This window comes from Bos javanicus, chromosome 24, assembly GCF_032452875.1.
Source record: "Bos javanicus breed banteng chromosome 24, ARS-OSU_banteng_1.0, whole genome shotgun sequence".
Classification (NCBI taxonomy): domain Eukaryota; kingdom Metazoa; phylum Chordata; class Mammalia; order Artiodactyla; family Bovidae; genus Bos; species Bos javanicus.
The window spans coordinates 35,753,834-35,770,171 of record NC_083891.1 but is presented as its reverse complement, the minus strand read 5'-3'; the positions used below and the strand labels follow the sequence as shown (position 1 = coordinate 35,770,171).

The following is a 16,338-nucleotide window of genomic DNA, read 5'->3' as shown; positions in this document are numbered from 1 at the left end:
AACTAGCGGCCTATGTCACCACTAACAGCTGACACAAATACAGAAAACTCTGCCCGTTATCCAAGAAACAAATAATTAAAGACTAAAATGCAAGCCAATGTGTTGCAGCATTGTAGGGCCACTAAATAGCCATCTGTGAATCGTGGCGATTTAAAAGGCGAAGAAAGGCACTGAAGCTGCAAACCCCATCCTGTGTCACATTGCCCGAGGAGACTGCAGAATTAAAGAAAGATTGATTCCGTACACAGGACTGAGGCACAGATCGAAGGCCTCTGTACTTTCACTGTCTGCAACGTGATCTCGGGGCAGCATCCATCCCGCCTGGGGAATGCAAATCCAAGTCTGTTTTCTTTGATTTATGACTCCATACTGATCAAATCCGTAAAGGAAAAGGAAAGGTCCTTGACATGCTAATGTTTAATCTTTTCCTGTTTATTTTTTGTGTGTTTTTCAAAAGAACTTGTGCCTGAAATTTGGGGAGTTTGGCTGGCTGGTTTGCCTGCTGTTGCTTGATCTGGTTGCTGGGTGAAGGTTTCTTTTGTTATAGAGATTACCTGACAGGTTCAAGAAATTGACAGGAAACAGACAGACATGCTTTCTGTAGCCAAGAAAGAATACAAGGGGACATTCTCAGGGCCTGTTGAAGCTTGCTTACCTCACTCTTGACCACAAATACAAGATAGTACTCATACATATGAAGATGGGGTTTAAATGATTTATCAGTTAGTACAACTGAGCAACATGTGAACACTACACATTCTAATATCACAAAGGTTGGTTTTATGAAATAAATTTTACTAAGCAATAAGCCATAAATGTAGAAAAATACATTTTACCTACAAACTCAATCAACAAGAAACAAAAGATTCATATATAGTGCATAATTACTTAGTGGTAACCACACAGGGGTTCCTACACTTTACAATAAGTGCTAGCATCAATCAACAGGAAAAAGAAGCATTCACAAGTTTAAGAGAAGTGAATAAAAAACGGCAAACAGTACTTAAACAGTGCGAGAAGGTGGGAAAGAGGAGTCTTCAGGAAAACCACGGAAGAACAGGGAGGCTCCTACAGAGCAGGGTTCAAAGGGGAGGATCCTGGCCATTTCACAACATGAGCAGCATGGATAGCACTGGAGAAAAACACATTGTACTTTGCATCCATTTCCAATACCCAGCGCCCAAAGTCAGGCAGGCAGGGGACCTATGGTGGGACTGGGCTTACCGCCAGCCCCCAGGCTGGGGCTGCCTGCAGCCAGTCCCTCTCCAGGGTCCTCTCCCTACTGCCTTATGCTCTGCCTTTTCCAATAGTCCCACTTTGTTCCAATTGCCCTAACCTTGGGATACTGGGGTCCCTGGAAGTACAGAAAAGAGAGCTTCCTATTCAAGTCTCTCTTCTCTGTACAGTCCCCCAACTCCTCCCCCAGGGAGTAGTATGAATTCTGGGGAGAAGCACAATTTAGATCCAGCTGTTGTTTTATCAGGAGAATTTCCTTGTGGGCTGAGAGTCTGAAGAGAGACAAATACACATAAAAATAGAATCAAAGAAAGCGGAAGTACTGGCATTGCCACCCAGCAAGGGGTAGACAGAGCCTCAGTTGAGTTCAGCTGGGATTGAAGCAGCCTGCCCTAGAGACTCCCTGGGAAAGACAGACCTTCAGCAATCCTCCCAAATCATTACCTCAAAGTCTCCCTGGAGCAGGGCATCACTGTTTATGTACAGTAGCAAATGGTCAGGATTAATATCTTCAGGCCTATCGTGGATAAAAATACTATCCTTTTAATTCCAGTTTACAAAAATAGGAGTAATATTCAAAACAATGATTGTCTATTTTTCTATTTATTTTATATAAAAACAAACAGCTCAGGCGAATCTTCAATCCTTGTGCACACTGTATGAACGGCTCTCTATTATACTTTATATATATATATATATATACTCTTTATATATTCGTAATATATATGTCAATATCAATAATTGGTCCACAAAGTATATCTGTGCATTCTCTAGTGCTTCGTAAAAAGAAAAACAATATTATTATCAAAATATTCATTTAATGGCTTGACTTCATACATAAATACATGTGGGACAGAACACAGGAGCGATGACAGTTCAGTCAGTTGGGAAAAACGACTTCTCATTGTGTCAGGGCCGTATACACAGGATAGCTGGCAACTCGTCGCTACAAATACGGTATTCGCCGTCCTTTGTTTTTAACCCTTTGTTTATACCTTTTCCCTAGAACAGCAGCCAAGTATTTCTTAACAGCCATTTGTTTCCGGTAGCGGCTGTAGCTGTCAGTGAAGATGCCGTCCGAGTGGCGCTTGGAGAGCGGCTCCGAGTCGTCGTCCGCGCTGCCGCCCGGGGTCCCACTGCAAGGAGAGGGGTCGGGAAGAGGGTGGCGGGGCGGGAGACATCCGGTGAGTAGACGCGGGGTGAGCAGGCAGACCCGACCCAACGAGGGAATCTTCGGGGGAGGGCGCGAGCTCTCCGCGCCCAGCGCGCCACCCTGCCCGGCCAGGGAGCAGTCGCAGGGAGGGCGGCGATGGTGACCCTCGCTACTCCCTCCCCATCAAAGATCTCGGGGCACCAAGTCCTTATAGGATGGACCTGGGAAGAGGTCCCGGGCCAAACACAAGCGATTTAACTCTAACCCCTCTCCAAACGCTGCCCTCTCAGATCGGACCATCAGTGCTTTTGCGCTCAATTGTCCTAACTGTTCCCGGACGCCCCCACCCACGCAGAGAGAAAAGCACCAAAGAGCCCTGAATTTCCCGTTGGCTGTTGCCGTGGAGTTTACATCGATTCCGCAATTCCCAGTCAGAGGGGAGCACTGCTCTCCTACGCGCTAAGTTGAAAAACGTGATAATAATACAAGTCGACAGGCTGCAGGCAATACTTTTCATCACATGAATTATTCAGTGCGGAAAACGTATTCTGGTGTCCCATGGGCTCTATTAAAACATTGCCTTCTGGTGAGAGAAGCTCCCGCAAATCCTGTGCTTTGGGTTTGTCTGGCACGAGCAAAAACTGTTTGCTTCCTTAGGTGTCCAAATTTGAGGATTTGTTTATTTCGATTTGAATTTAACAGTGAAAGAAATGTGAGGAAAGAAAAAGTAAATCGTCCCAAGAAACTTGAAGGTTTTGATGGTCTGGAGAGGGGGGACCACTTATTATTTTTTTTTTTTTTTTTTTTATTCAAAACGGATCAGACATCCCGATTTTCCTGCCCGCTCCCCTCCTCGCCTCATTCCCGAGCTCTCTGGCCAAACTTCTGGCACGGTACCTAAACCTTAGCCTGTGGCAGGGGGCTGGCCCTGTAGACCCTGTAGCGCAGACGCACCCTCGGCCCCACGTGCACGCAAGGACGTAGAAGCAGCCCCGCCCTCCCAGTGCGCACCGGCACACACACCCGCCGCGGCGCGTGCGCGCGTGCGCGCCATCACGCGCCGATTAACTCTTTTGCAAACTCTTACCCCAAGCCCTTGGCCATGAGCGTCTGCAGGTATCTCCTGGCGGACAGCTGGTCCAGCACTTTGCGGTAGGCCTTATTAAGGATCCCGTGGGCGACATCTCTAACAGGGAGGCAAAGTGCGCGCCCGGGGGTCACTGCCCAAGTGGCAGCCCCAGGTCCCCCGCTAGTCACGCTTGCCCCCCGGCCCTCCGGAAGGCACTAGGGAATAACTCTTGGGATGTTCCCGTGAGTGCCAAGAACCATAGTTCGTCCTGCCCTCCCAGGACCTCAGGTGTGGAACCCGGCCGGGGCGCGCACTCACTGCCGCTCCTTGGGCCGCAGACCTTTTGGTCCCCATGCGGCCCTCCTGTCCACACAAACCGGCCCGCTCCTAACTTTCACTCTCGTGGGGACCAGCCCGGGAGAAGAAAGACTGGAGGGTTTTTATGAAAAAGCATCTACTCGATGAACCATCCCCTGCCCCTTTCTCCCTCCCAGTGCCCGGCTGCGCGGCGGTACCTTTCCTCCGCGGGGTAGTAGAGCGCGTAGGCATCGCGCAGCGCGGAGGCGGGGCTCCCCACGCCCGGAGACTCCGAATCGTAGAAGTCCTGCTGCGGGTTTCCGTCCTCGTCGTACACCTCGTTCTCCGGCCTGCAGGGGTAGCCAGAGGGCAGGAGTGGTCAATAGGGTCCTTCCCCGCCTCTGCGAGGACCCAAAGACCCATAGGGGCTCTCACGATGCTCCTTCTTCCAAAAGGCGCCCCTCGGAGAACTGTCTCTTCTAGGACAGGGGTAGGAGGAGGAAACGACACCCAAGAGAAATTCCCATCCCTCCTCTCGGGGGCGAGGGGTCGCCCTGCGGGGGCCACGGCCTCAACGGGCACTGGGAAGCCCAGACGTCTCCGCCGACCTCGCACACCTGGCCGCCGGGGAGGACCTCTCCTACCCCCGGCCTGGCTCTTGAGCCTCCCGCACAAGCAGCGGCGGGCGGAGACGGGAAAGGCCCTGGGAGAGAACTGCCGGCCAACCGAGGACCGGATGGGGAGAGGCCTGGAGCCAGAGGGGGTGGATGGCTGGGGAGTCCGGCGGCCAACGCGGGCAACCACCCCCACCCAGCCTCCGAGCCCAGGGGAGCCCTTCCCGGCGCAGATGTAGGTCACGGAGAACCTCCGGCTTCTATTTCGGGCGGGAGAGGATCTGGCAAGAACATGAATAATAGATGCCCCTAAACTTAGCCTGTTTGGCAACGGCTCATTCCGTGGCATGCCCGTGCCCTCCGGTGCGTCTTGCCCGGAGAAAGTACCAGGCACACGGGACTTTGAAAATAGCTGGGGGTGAAATAGGGCTTTTAAGTCCAGTAAGTCGGCAGTTAGCGCTAATCGGTTAGTGGTGGCCGGGCGGCGGGACAACGTCTCAACCCCGAGGCAAACGGAAAGGATCAATAGGGCACCGAAAGCCAAAGATCTCCCAGTCGCCCTTGCCCACAGCCTCAATCCCTGATAGAGGACGGGAGAGGCGGGTGAATAAACAAAACCCCCTCGCTTTCTGCCTCTGGAGAGACTCGGAAAGCGGCCCAGGCAAGTAGCGCTCTTTAGGTGATCAGTCACATTCGTTCCTCCCCTCGCCTTTCCTCCATCCCTGGAGAGGTAGGGGCAAGGCAAGCACACCAGCGACCCCGCCCCACACCCAGCCTTTCCTCGGCGACGCGCCTCTCAGCCCTGGCCCCGCTGCCCGGAGTCTCCAGGTCTTTCTGGGCACCTCCACCCCTACTCCGTGCCCAGATGCTGAAATCCTAATACCGAAGCCAGAACCCATCTCTCCGGCCAAATCAGTGATCAGCGACTTCTGAGGAAATCGCTCTTGGTCGCGGCTCGGAGGAGCAGCTTTGCGGGCAGAACGCGCGCTCCTCGCCTCCCGGAGCCGGGTGCGCCGTGGAGCGCGGATGCTGAGCCGCGCTGCGAGCTTCCACTCGCCCACTGACAGGCCCGGGACTCTGGGGCTGCGGCGGAGAACCCGGGCAGCACAGACCGATTAGAAACCAGGAATTAAGAGGAGAAGAGAAGGGGAAAAAAAAAAAGAGGCAGGGTTACTGCAGCCTGGGGTGGGCAGGGCTACCCTCCCAGTACTGCCTGCCAGCTGGCTTTCTTTCCCTCCTTTGCATCCGTTTCATCTGTGTCTCCCCCTCCCATCTTTGTTTCCCTTCTCACAAATCGCTTCTCAACTCTACCCGGCCAGCACTCCCCCTCCCCAAGACTCTAAAAGCAACTGGAAAACCTATCGCTTGAGAGAAAGCTCTTCCAATGGAAAGAATTCGAACTGAGGTGATGGGGAGAGCTAGGGAGAGGGGGGAGACCCCGCCCCGATAGCCTAGAACAAGCCGTAACAAAGCCAAGTCCACGGGAGCATCACTCTCAACCCCCCAACCTGGCTGCGGGAGCCAAAGTTCTCGGAAGTCGAGCTAAGAATCCGGGCCCTGCCCCGGGGGAGGGGCTGGGGGAGGGGAGGTTTCTTCGGCAGGTTCGAGGTGCGCTCGCTCCACCCGGGACCCCGGGGCTGTGGCGAGCTGGGGGAGGGGCGCCGAGCCCGGGAGGAGTCCGGCCCAGATCCCCCAAGTGAAAGGCGACCGGACCCAGGCTGGTGGCGGCGCAGTGGGGGCGCATGGGGAGACGGCAGTAGCCGGACCGAGGAACTGCAGGAGGGCGACCGCGAGGAGGGGTCGGGGGGGACGACAAGTCCCGGCCTCCGCTCCGCTCGGGCGGCTAGCACCTACCTGATCCCCGGGAACCGGAGTCCGGAGGCGGCAGGTGAGCCGTAGACGCTGCTGTGCATCAGTATCCCGTAAACGAGCAGGGCCAGCCTCGCTCCGCTACACATGGTCATTCTGCGCAGGACGGGAAAGAGATCACGCAGCAGTCCCAACGCCCCTGGCCTTCCACCACCCCCACCCCGGACCCCCTAGAAACTCCTCGAACTGGGGGAGGCCCGGAGCTCCCCTCCGACTCCCAGGGTTGAATCCTGCTTAACAACAAGCCGGCTCGCCCCGCCACTTCCTTCTCGTTATAGTTAGAAAATACGCCTGTATCTATCCAGTGCCCAGTAACTCGCCAGAGCTGGCGCCCAGAAAAGCTAACTCGTACCCCGAAGCCAGCAAAAGAATTAGCAACCAGGTGAGTTGTTTGGTAAGATTTTTTTCCCTCCTTGCCATCCAACTCTTACCGCTGCCAGGAGAGGGTTTGCTGCCAAGTAGGACGGCGGGCAAAGGGCTTCTCCAAGTTTGTGCGCTGCAGTCACAACCCAAGAGTCATCGCCGTTTGGCGTTAGCGTCTGAGCAGGAGCCGCAGGAACGAGCCGGAGCCGCGGGAGGAGCTGGAGGACTTGTTTGCTGAGTCCTGTTATTCTGTTCAAAAGTTTGACGACGCTCGGAACTAGGACGGAGCGTGACACCGAGAGAAGGGGGGCGAGGGGAGAGATGGAGAAGGAAGACGGAGGAGGCGACGAGCTGAGTGTGGGTGGGAGACAAAGTGGCTTGAAGTCCACCGAGAAGAAAGAAGTGATAAGGAAAGAAGCAAAGAGAGAGAGAGAGAAAGAGAGAGGGCCTCAGCGAAGTCGGCGTCTGGGTCAGCCGCCCGGCCAGGCAGCTCGAGCAGGCAGCGCCTTCGCTGCTCAGAAGTCTCTCTGGCTGCGTCTGAAGCTGCGGTTTCTTCTACTGCTGCCGGTGGTTATTACAGAGGTGACCAGCCCTCTGCTCCTATTTATCTGGGCAGTTAGCAGAAATCTATCCGAACGTGGTTTCAAAAGAGACTTTCTTGTCAACATCTGTCTGCCTGTGGCCTTTTAAGTACAGAATATTTTGTTGCACTGTTGCGCTCCGATTTTTATACGTGGAATGACTTCCTTTTTTTTTTTTTTTTTCAGTCACGTAATGATCGGGTATCAGAAAAAGACGTCAGCATCCTAGTCCCTCAAGGAACATATTAACTATCCTCTGCTGTCCTCCTGGATAAGATCCGGAGTCATCGACTTCTCATAAACACCTTTCACTCATACTGTACAATTTAAAGGAGTTTAATTACCTCGATGGTTTTCAGTTTTACCCACTTCTCAAGGATGGGTAAAGAATTCATAGAATCTTGAGAATGGTAAAAAAAAAAAAAAAATGTTTTTAACTACGTCTCTCTTGTTTTCTTTTTGCTTTTTCATCAAGCCCCAGCAATCAGAGCTCTGGGCTCTGGAATTAAAGCACCATCAAGCTCTCCTATTAATAAATTTAATTTAGATCTCCTAATTTCTTGCCTATGTTCTTTTAGATAGACAATTAAATGTGGAAGTCGTTTTGCTTCTAAAGGGAAGTCTTGGAGGATTTTCAGTAAATCGCTAATGAGTCTGGCTGTGGTTGACAGTCTGGCTCTGAGTGGAATTGATTAGAGTTATAGATTAGAAAGAAAGAGTCCTAAACCCGGCCTGTGGTGCTGTCCAGGCTTGGAGTGCTGAACTATTTGGTTGCAGATGCTGCAAGCGTTGAAAATTGCTACTAGTTTAATTTTTCACCAGAGCCTCTAAATCGGAAGATTTGGTAGTGGCACCCTTACAATGTGGCAATTCATTGTCCAGGTACCCCCCACTGTTCAGATATGTCCCTCCCTTGCAGTGTCCACGGATGCCCTTAATGATGACAACTGTCTGACCCCTGCCTTTACTGTGGGAAGAAACAGCATTCTATGTCTGCCCTTTAGTTCTGGTTTGGGGATCTCTACGTGGCCTATTTGGATACCTTCACACATTCTGTGGCTCTTATTAATGTTAACAATGAAATGGCGAAATTGTATTTTACAGAAAAACTGAAATTTTAAGAATTGGGGGGTGAGAGATATGTTTCCCCATTTATTTACAACTTGAGTTCTGTGTGAGGAAAGGCAGACAGACTGGGGAAACATGATAATACCCAGTACAAGTTCACTCCCTGAGGGTTTCCAACAGGAATCCCTTCCATGGGGGTGGCTAAAAATGTTTAACTGAAAATGAGGTGGAAAGAGGAAAGCCCAAAGGGAACACCACATCCACCCAGAGGCTTCCAAGGCCTGGAGTTATTTAAGAAGATCTGTAAATTTCTACTCCAGTAAGAGAACTCAGGTCTATTTCTTTTAAAAGGGAAGCAGAGCCATCAATAACCATTAGTGTGCATTTTAATTATTTGGATCTTAAAAATTAGAGGAAATGGCAATTTCGTGGGAGTGCTTCCTGTTACTATGATTTAGATCTAACATTTAAACAAGCTATATTAGTTCTGCATGCTTCTTCTAAGACAAAATTATAATGCTTCTCATTCTCAATGCCTTTCCTGCTTATTGGAGATTTAATATTTTCTCCAAGATGACAAACTTTAGATTGCTTCGTTCTCGCCACGAATGGCCAGAAACGGTCACTTCTTCTTAGTTTATTCCTGGGAATACTCAGATTGCCCATTTGCAGTAAAGATTAAAACCACATCTACACAGGAATGGATCGCTTTTTCTCCATCGCCTGTGTTCGCTGATCTGGGCTGCAGTGTTTACGTGCGTGTGCTCCGTGTCCACCTCTGCCTCTGGGTAAGCTCGCACACAAGGAGCCGGCGGTGAAGACACGACCGAATAATCCAGCGGAAATAATCCAGCTCTCACTAAAGCGCCCGCAGCTATTACCGACTGTGGCTTTCCTGTCTTCCGCCTCGCTTCACGTCAAAGGTGAACCCGATTAAAATCCTTCCTCTTCCCTCCCACGCGAATTCTGAAATGAGTTCAATCTGTAGAAACATCTGAAAATTTCCAAGACTCCTGGTACTGGTTCGCGACTCAACTTGAGTCAAGGGAGCCCCCGTGTGGGGAGTTTGTTGACTTCACGGCCTATTAAAGGGAGAAAACCACAAATACTATTAACTTCTTGAGGAGGATGGCGGAACCACCCCCCTCCCCCGCCACCGCCCCTCCCCCCCACACACAAGAACCTGACCTGCGCCTCTGGTTCACAAAGCCTGTGCCACCGGACTGTTCTCGGCGTGGACCCAGTGAGCGCAGACCTCGGGATCCCGCGCCCCAGGATTACCAGCTTCCAGGCCCGAACCCGTCCCCTCAAGTGAAAGAGAATTTGAGATTCTGGGTCACTGAATTTCAAAAACAACAAAGCTTCCGAGACCCACGCATTGCTCAACACCATCCGAAGACCCGCTCAGCCTCGATCCACAGCTGTCTGGGGCAGTCGAACCCGAGATGACAGGGTCGTCCTGCAGAACTTTCCTCCCACTGAGCATCTCCAATTAGGCGAGTTTGATGTCCCACGGGCAAAGATGTTATCGTGTTCTCGAAAGTTCCTGGGCCGCTGGGAGGGGAGATGCTGGGAAGGCTGAAGAAGAGAGGTATCTGGAAGCTTTGGACCCGGCTCCAGAACTTCATGGGTCTGGGGCTGCTCCGCTGCTTCGGCAGACCCTGGGCGCGAGCGCAGGCCCTTCCTGCTCCCTATTCATGGAGAGGAATAGGAGGCGACCGACGTCTCAAAGACCAAAACTACCCCCGGTGCCCGAAAGTGGTCGCTTACTTCGAACCTCGGGAGTAATCTAATTAGAGCATCGATGTTGCTTTCGGCGGGGGTGGGGAGGGGACCTTGTGTCTGGGGGTTTAGGGATGCAGAGAGGAGGAGGCGCGCATCACGCCCGGGATGGAGACACCCAGAGTCACCCCGCGCGAGGTGACAGGGGTTCCCGGCCAGGGCCGCGCAGGAGACCATGGCGGCAGACATGGGCTCGTTCACTCACTACATAAGCAAAGAAGAGAGAAACCATCAGATTGCCCAGGTGTAATTGACAATGACACAGGGAGAAGGGAAGGGTCCGAAGAGGGGACTCGGGAGTCAGAACTTACTGTTTATAAATAACGCAAAGCAACACCAATCTTCTCTCCAATCGCCCCACCCCTTACCCTCAATGTTCACCAGACCAGGTAGAAGGATTCCAAGGGGGCAAAGTTTCTTTCCCAATTGTGGAAACGAAGAATGGCCCGCAACTGGAATCATGTTCGGTTAGAAGAACTGGTGGTACCGCGGAAATCTTCCACCTGAAAAGTCTCACGGAGGTCTCTCCGGAGGATCAGAGGGCAGGCAGTTTCCGGCTAAGCCGGGACCTACTCAGAAGAAACTGTTTGGAAGTATTTGTTGGAATATATGTTGGTGTTTGATCAAAGACCTTGAATTTCAAATCCGTAATGTATCAACTCCTTTGTGTCCCATTCATCCTTAAGATATGGAAGCATTCAAACTTCTGGTCTGAAATAGTGGATGCTAGCTAGCTACAAATCAGACTAACACTTCCCTAACTTGTTTTCCCTGGTCACAGACATATCAGTCTCCTTGAAGTGTCAAGCCTTGAATCCTTAAACAGCTCTCGACTTTAAAGAACCCTTGAGCCCTTGAAAAAGTGTGATTTGTATTCCAATAGGAGGAATATGTCTAGTCTATGACCGAGAGTTTGAATTTGCAGATGGCTTCATAGCATTGGCAAATTCCTGGCGTAAACAAGACTCAGTTTCCTAGGGTAAGACTTCCACTACTTTCCTTCTGGCCTAGCTACTCATCCTGCACAATTACGATGCGTTCGTTTTTCCTTTCTTGGCTGTGTAGCTCTCCCCATTGCTCTGTACCACCACCATCCGCATCCCCTACCCCATGGATTTTTTTTTTTTAACCACATGAAAGGACATGTTTGCACACATTATCTTCATACACTTCTATTATAAATAACATTAAACCAGATTGGGAAAGTCTTATACTTTCATTCCACTCATTTCTATTCAGTACCTAGCTAGAAACCAGGCTACAGTAAGCTTTTTCAGTGAGCAAGCTCCTTGCAAAACTTCCTCTCCTATGAGTGACAAGAGTAAATTTCAACACTGTATTCAATTTCACTGGAAACTTTTTCTCTTCTGACTCTTCAGTAAATGTGATGACTCATGACTCACTTCATACTGATTATACCTGTAGGGAACCCCAAATGTTCTGCAGTGGAACATCATGACCATCATTTACTGGACTGCCTGCATCATGCTCCTCTGAACTCACGATGTAGAAAGGAGCTGATGAGCTTAGCCAGAATGTGTCATGGCTTCTCTGACCTTCAGAACTCAGTGCTTCACCCACTCTGAAAACAGTCAGCCAAGGGAAACCTTTCCAAACCACATGAACAAAAGTATTCCTCTCAATTCAAGAATAGAATTGCATGTTCACAAAGCCAGGAAATTTTGCTAGTTTTTTCTTCTTTCTTTCTTTCTTTTTTTTTTTTTTTTGATTAAACTTTTTATTTTCTAGTGGAGTATAGCCAATTAACTATGGTGTGATAGTTTCAGGCAGACCGCAAGGGGACTCAGTCATACATATATGCCAGTTGTTTTAAGACGAAGCAGATGCTCAAGAAGCAAAAACTGGGCCTGAACCTTTGCTTCAGGTTTGGGTGATTTCAACCGCCTCATGTATATGGTTCTTCTAAGGTCTGGTTCTCTGACCATAGTTTACTGGTGATGGGGTTCAGGGCATGCTGCCCCAAATATGCCACTTTGGCATATTGATTATTTTGAATTAAAGCTACTTAAGAAACAACTGGTGCAAGAAAAACACTCTGAGCCTCCTTTGTCACCCTGAAAGCAGGAAATAAATCTGCAATGTGAAAGGTACCCTCCCTGTCCCAAGAAGTAGAAGGGGCATGTTTATCATCAGAGATAGAGAATTGAGGGCCAAGAAGGCTATCTAAGCAAACCTTGTTGCTTCTACGCTAATTTACTACCCAAGTCCAAACTTCTCTGTCTTGTCAATTCCTCACTAATTTATTTATTTTCTTTATCCGGAAGGTATAAAGCTTCCTGCTTTGGTTTTATGTTGCTGTTGTCGTTGAATTACTAACTCCTGTTCAACTCTGTGACCCCCATGGACTGTAGCACATCAACCTTCCCTGTCCTTCACTATCTCCCGGAGTTTGCACAGATTCATATCTATTGAGTCAATGATGCTATCTGAACTCGTAGTCTTGTAGTACTCTTGTAGTACTGTTCTTGTCATCCCATATTTCTATGTGCTTCCATACACATGAATTAAATTTGGATTTTTTTCCTTTTGTTAATGTGTTGTACATCAATTTAATTAGCTCAGCCAAAGAACCTAGAAGGGAAGAAGAGAAGGGCTTTCCTCCCCTGTCCTGGGTACCAAAAATATATACCCCATACTTCACTGTGCAGCATCTTCCAGATTCTCCTGAGATTTCCAGAACATATCCTCTTAAAAACCAAGGAGAAGGAAGTCTTCTCTATACTTCAGCCTAAATATTCTGCTCATATAAGTCTTAAATGCAGGAAGAAAAGCTTGGATAGGATCCAGGAAACCCAATATCTTAAATTATTTTTTGTGACAGCCTCTGAAGAAGTTTGAAGGAAGATCTGTGTGCAAAATAAAACAAGACTTTTTTGCATAAATCAAAAAGGGATATGGCAGTATGAGTTCATAGCATCCCAAACCTCTGTTCTTTAGATTCAAACTCAGCCTTATCTATCTGTGAATATAGGCCTGTTTATAATAATTTTGGAGCTTTTGTTTTTCATTAACCTTATTACTAGCACCTTGTGTTAATAATACTATCTCTGCAAGTACTTTTTAACCAATTCTTCTCTCCACCTAAACATACACAGGGATGATTTAATTTTTTAAAAAACTATCATCTGCTTGAAATACAACTATATTTGCCATGAGTTTACTATTTTAAAGCTTCAATTATTGTTTCTTTAAATTATTTTAAGTCCTTCCTTCCAACAGGGCTGCATGATTTTGCTCCTTCCCAGTCAATATCAGCAATAACAGTACAATAGCAAAAATAATTATCTATTGAACACTTACTATGATAAGTGTTTAATTAGAGTTATTTCCTTTACCCTCAAATAATCTCCTTTCTAGATACTACTATTAATACATTTTACAGATGAGAAACTAAGACTCCAAGTGCTTAAGAAACTTACCCAAAGTCACACAACTACTACATTGTTGTTAGGGAACTTAAAATGGAGGTAGTCCTGTTCAGGAACAGAACAGAGCAGGCCTCTGACCTGCCTGGACACTGCCTGGATTTATGTGCCCAAGAGCTCACTACTGCTACTAGTGAGTCACGCTGTGCTTTTGATAAGAGAGAAAGTGAGGCTTGGAATTTTCTTAACCCCCTGGAGCCCTTGCCAGCCCCCAGGGTCTGGAAAATCTCCTAACTCACAAAATGAAACAAAGAGCATTGTAAAGAAAAAAGGTAAAGTAAACCCAGTGCGAACTGATTGATGATATCAGTTTTCATCCTGGGATTACAATCGAGAGTCCCCAAAAACTGCAATTTGAAGTCTTACCCATGGGATGGATGCACCACCAGAGACCTTCTCCCAGCTGGGACTCCAGATTGCTGTTAACCAGGGTTTTCTCAGCAGTTTTCAAGTCTGGATATTTGTTGGTCAGCCCAGTTTGGTGATGTATGTACTGTTACTTTTGTCTACTGTTTCTATTTCTCTTCTTTTAATGATTGTACATTGACATTAAGTCAAATAATCCTCTACCAAATATTCAAATTGTTTATTGTGTGCAGCAAGTGGTTTCTTTTGTAACAAATCCTTCGAACCTAAAACAAAAGTTAAACTTTGGGCAAAGTAAAGATTCAAAGTCTCAATGACTTCAGATAGTACTAAATGTGAAGTCAAGTGGGCCTTAGAAAGCATCACTACAAACAAAGCTAGTGGAGGTGATGGAATTCCAGTGGACCTATTCCAAATCCTGAAAGCTGATGCTGTGAAAGTGCTGCACTCAATATGCCAGCCAATTTGGAAAACTCAGCAGTGGCCACAGGACTGGAAAAGGTCAGTTTTCATTCCAATCCCAAAGAAAGGCAATGCCAAAGAATGCTCAAACTACCGCACAATTGCACTCTTCTCACACGCTAGTAAAGTAATGCTCAAAATTCTCCAAGCCAGGCTTCAGCAATATGTGAACCGTGAACTTCCAGATGTTCAAGCTGGTTTTAGAAAAGCCAGAGGAACCAGAGACCAAATTGCCAACATCTGCTGGATCATGGAAAAAGCAAGAGAGTTCCAGAAAAACATCCATTTCTGCTTTCTTGACTATGCCAAAGCCTTTGACTGTGTGGATCACAATAAACTGTGGAAAATTCTTCAAGAGATGGGAATACCAGACCATCTGATCTGCCTCTTGAGAAATTTGTATGCAGGTCAGGAAGCAACAGTTAGAACTGGACATGGAACAACAGACTGGTTCCAAATAGGAAAAGGAGTACGTCAAGGCTGTATATTGTCACCCTGCTTATTTAACTTATATGCAGAGTACATCATGAGAAACACTGGACTGGAAGAAACACAAGCTGGAATCAAGATTGCCAGGAGAAATATCAATGACCTCAGATATGCAGATGACACCACCCTTATGGCATAAAGTGAAGAGGAACTCAAAAACCTCTTGATGAAAGTGAAAGTGGAGAGTGAAAAAGTTGGCTTAAAGCTCAACATTCAGAAAACGAAGATCATGGCATCTGGTCCCATCACTTCATGGAAAATAGATGGGGAAACAGTGGAAACAGTGTCAGACTTTATTTTTCTGGGCTCCAAAATCACTGCAGATGGTGACTGCAGCCATGAAATTAAAAGACGCTTGCTCCTTGGAAGGAAAGTTATGACCAACCTAGATAGCATATTCAAAAGCAGAGACATTACTTTGCCAACAAAGGTTCGTCTAGTCAAGGCTATGGTTTTTCCTGTGGTCATGTATGGATGTGAGAGTTGTACTGTAAAGAAGGCTGAGCGCCGAAGAATTGATGTTTTTGAACTGTGGTGTTGGAGAAGACTCTTGAGAGTCCCTTGGACTGCAAGGAGATCCAACCAGTCCATTCTGAAGGAGATCAGCCCTGGGTGTTCTTTGGAAGGAATGATGCTAAAGCTGAAACTCCAGTACTTTGGCCACCTCATGTGAAGAGTTGACTCATTGGAAAAGACTCTGATGCTGGGAGGGATTGGGGACAAGAGGAGAAGGGGACGACAGAGGATGAGATGGCTTGATGGCATCACTGACTCAATGGACGTGAGTCTCAGTGAACTCCGGGAGTTGGTGATGGACAGGGAGGCCTGGGGTGCTGAGATTCATGGGGTTGCAAAGAGTCAGACACAACTGAGCGATTGATCTGATCTGATCTGATACTAATATATATTGACAGTATATATCATACTAGTTTACATGTTCATTTGACTTCAGACAGTAGTATAACATATTAGCTTACATATTTATTTATTTCAGAGTTGTTATACAAATTACTAATTTAATATGAGATGTAACTTGTGATTTGTCTTAACTGAAAATACGTTTCTTTTCTTATTAATTTTTAAATAAAAATTGTGTTTAATAGGAATCAAATGCTACTAACACAACAGAAATTGGTTTTGTTAGACTACAAACATCACATACTTATGAACTTTGCTTTATGGCATAAATATGTTTCTAAAAATATGTGCATTAATGTGCACACATCTTACTTATGTCATCAAATTGTTGAAAGGTTAAAAACATTGCCATCCTGAGTCATTATTTAAAATGATTTCATATCTAAAAGTGTAGCAGAAGTTTCAGTGATGTGTTTAAAAAAAAAAGAATTATTCTATAAGATCACCATTTAATACCCATCATATCATTCATCATCATATCTTATTAAATCATTGTGTAATTTAATACCACAGAAATCATATGATTGCCAGTGAGTCAAGACTTTTGTGAGTCAAATGAGATGATATATATAAAAATGTTTTACAAAGAATAGATCCTAGACCAGCATAAGAGAAGGAAAATTAC

At 47.4% G+C, this 16,338-nt stretch overlaps 1 protein-coding gene across 1 annotated transcript; it reads right to left on the bottom strand.

The window, feature by feature from the left end:
• Window positions 1-701: 701 nt before the first annotated feature.
• On the bottom strand, window positions 702-7,513 carry ADCYAP1 (adenylate cyclase activating polypeptide 1). The gene is made up of 5 exons (XM_061399820.1): window positions 6,670-7,513; window positions 6,224-6,334; window positions 3,974-4,105; window positions 3,477-3,575; window positions 702-2,372 (listed from the first exon to the last, which is right to left on the bottom strand). Exons 2-5 carry the CDS (start codon window positions 6,331-6,333, stop codon window positions 2,183-2,185), a joined length of 531 nt encoding a protein of 176 aa, XP_061255804.1. The 5' UTR covers window position 6,334; window positions 6,670-7,513; the 3' UTR covers window positions 702-2,182.
• Between the last annotated feature and the right edge of the window lie 8,825 nt (window positions 7,514-16,338).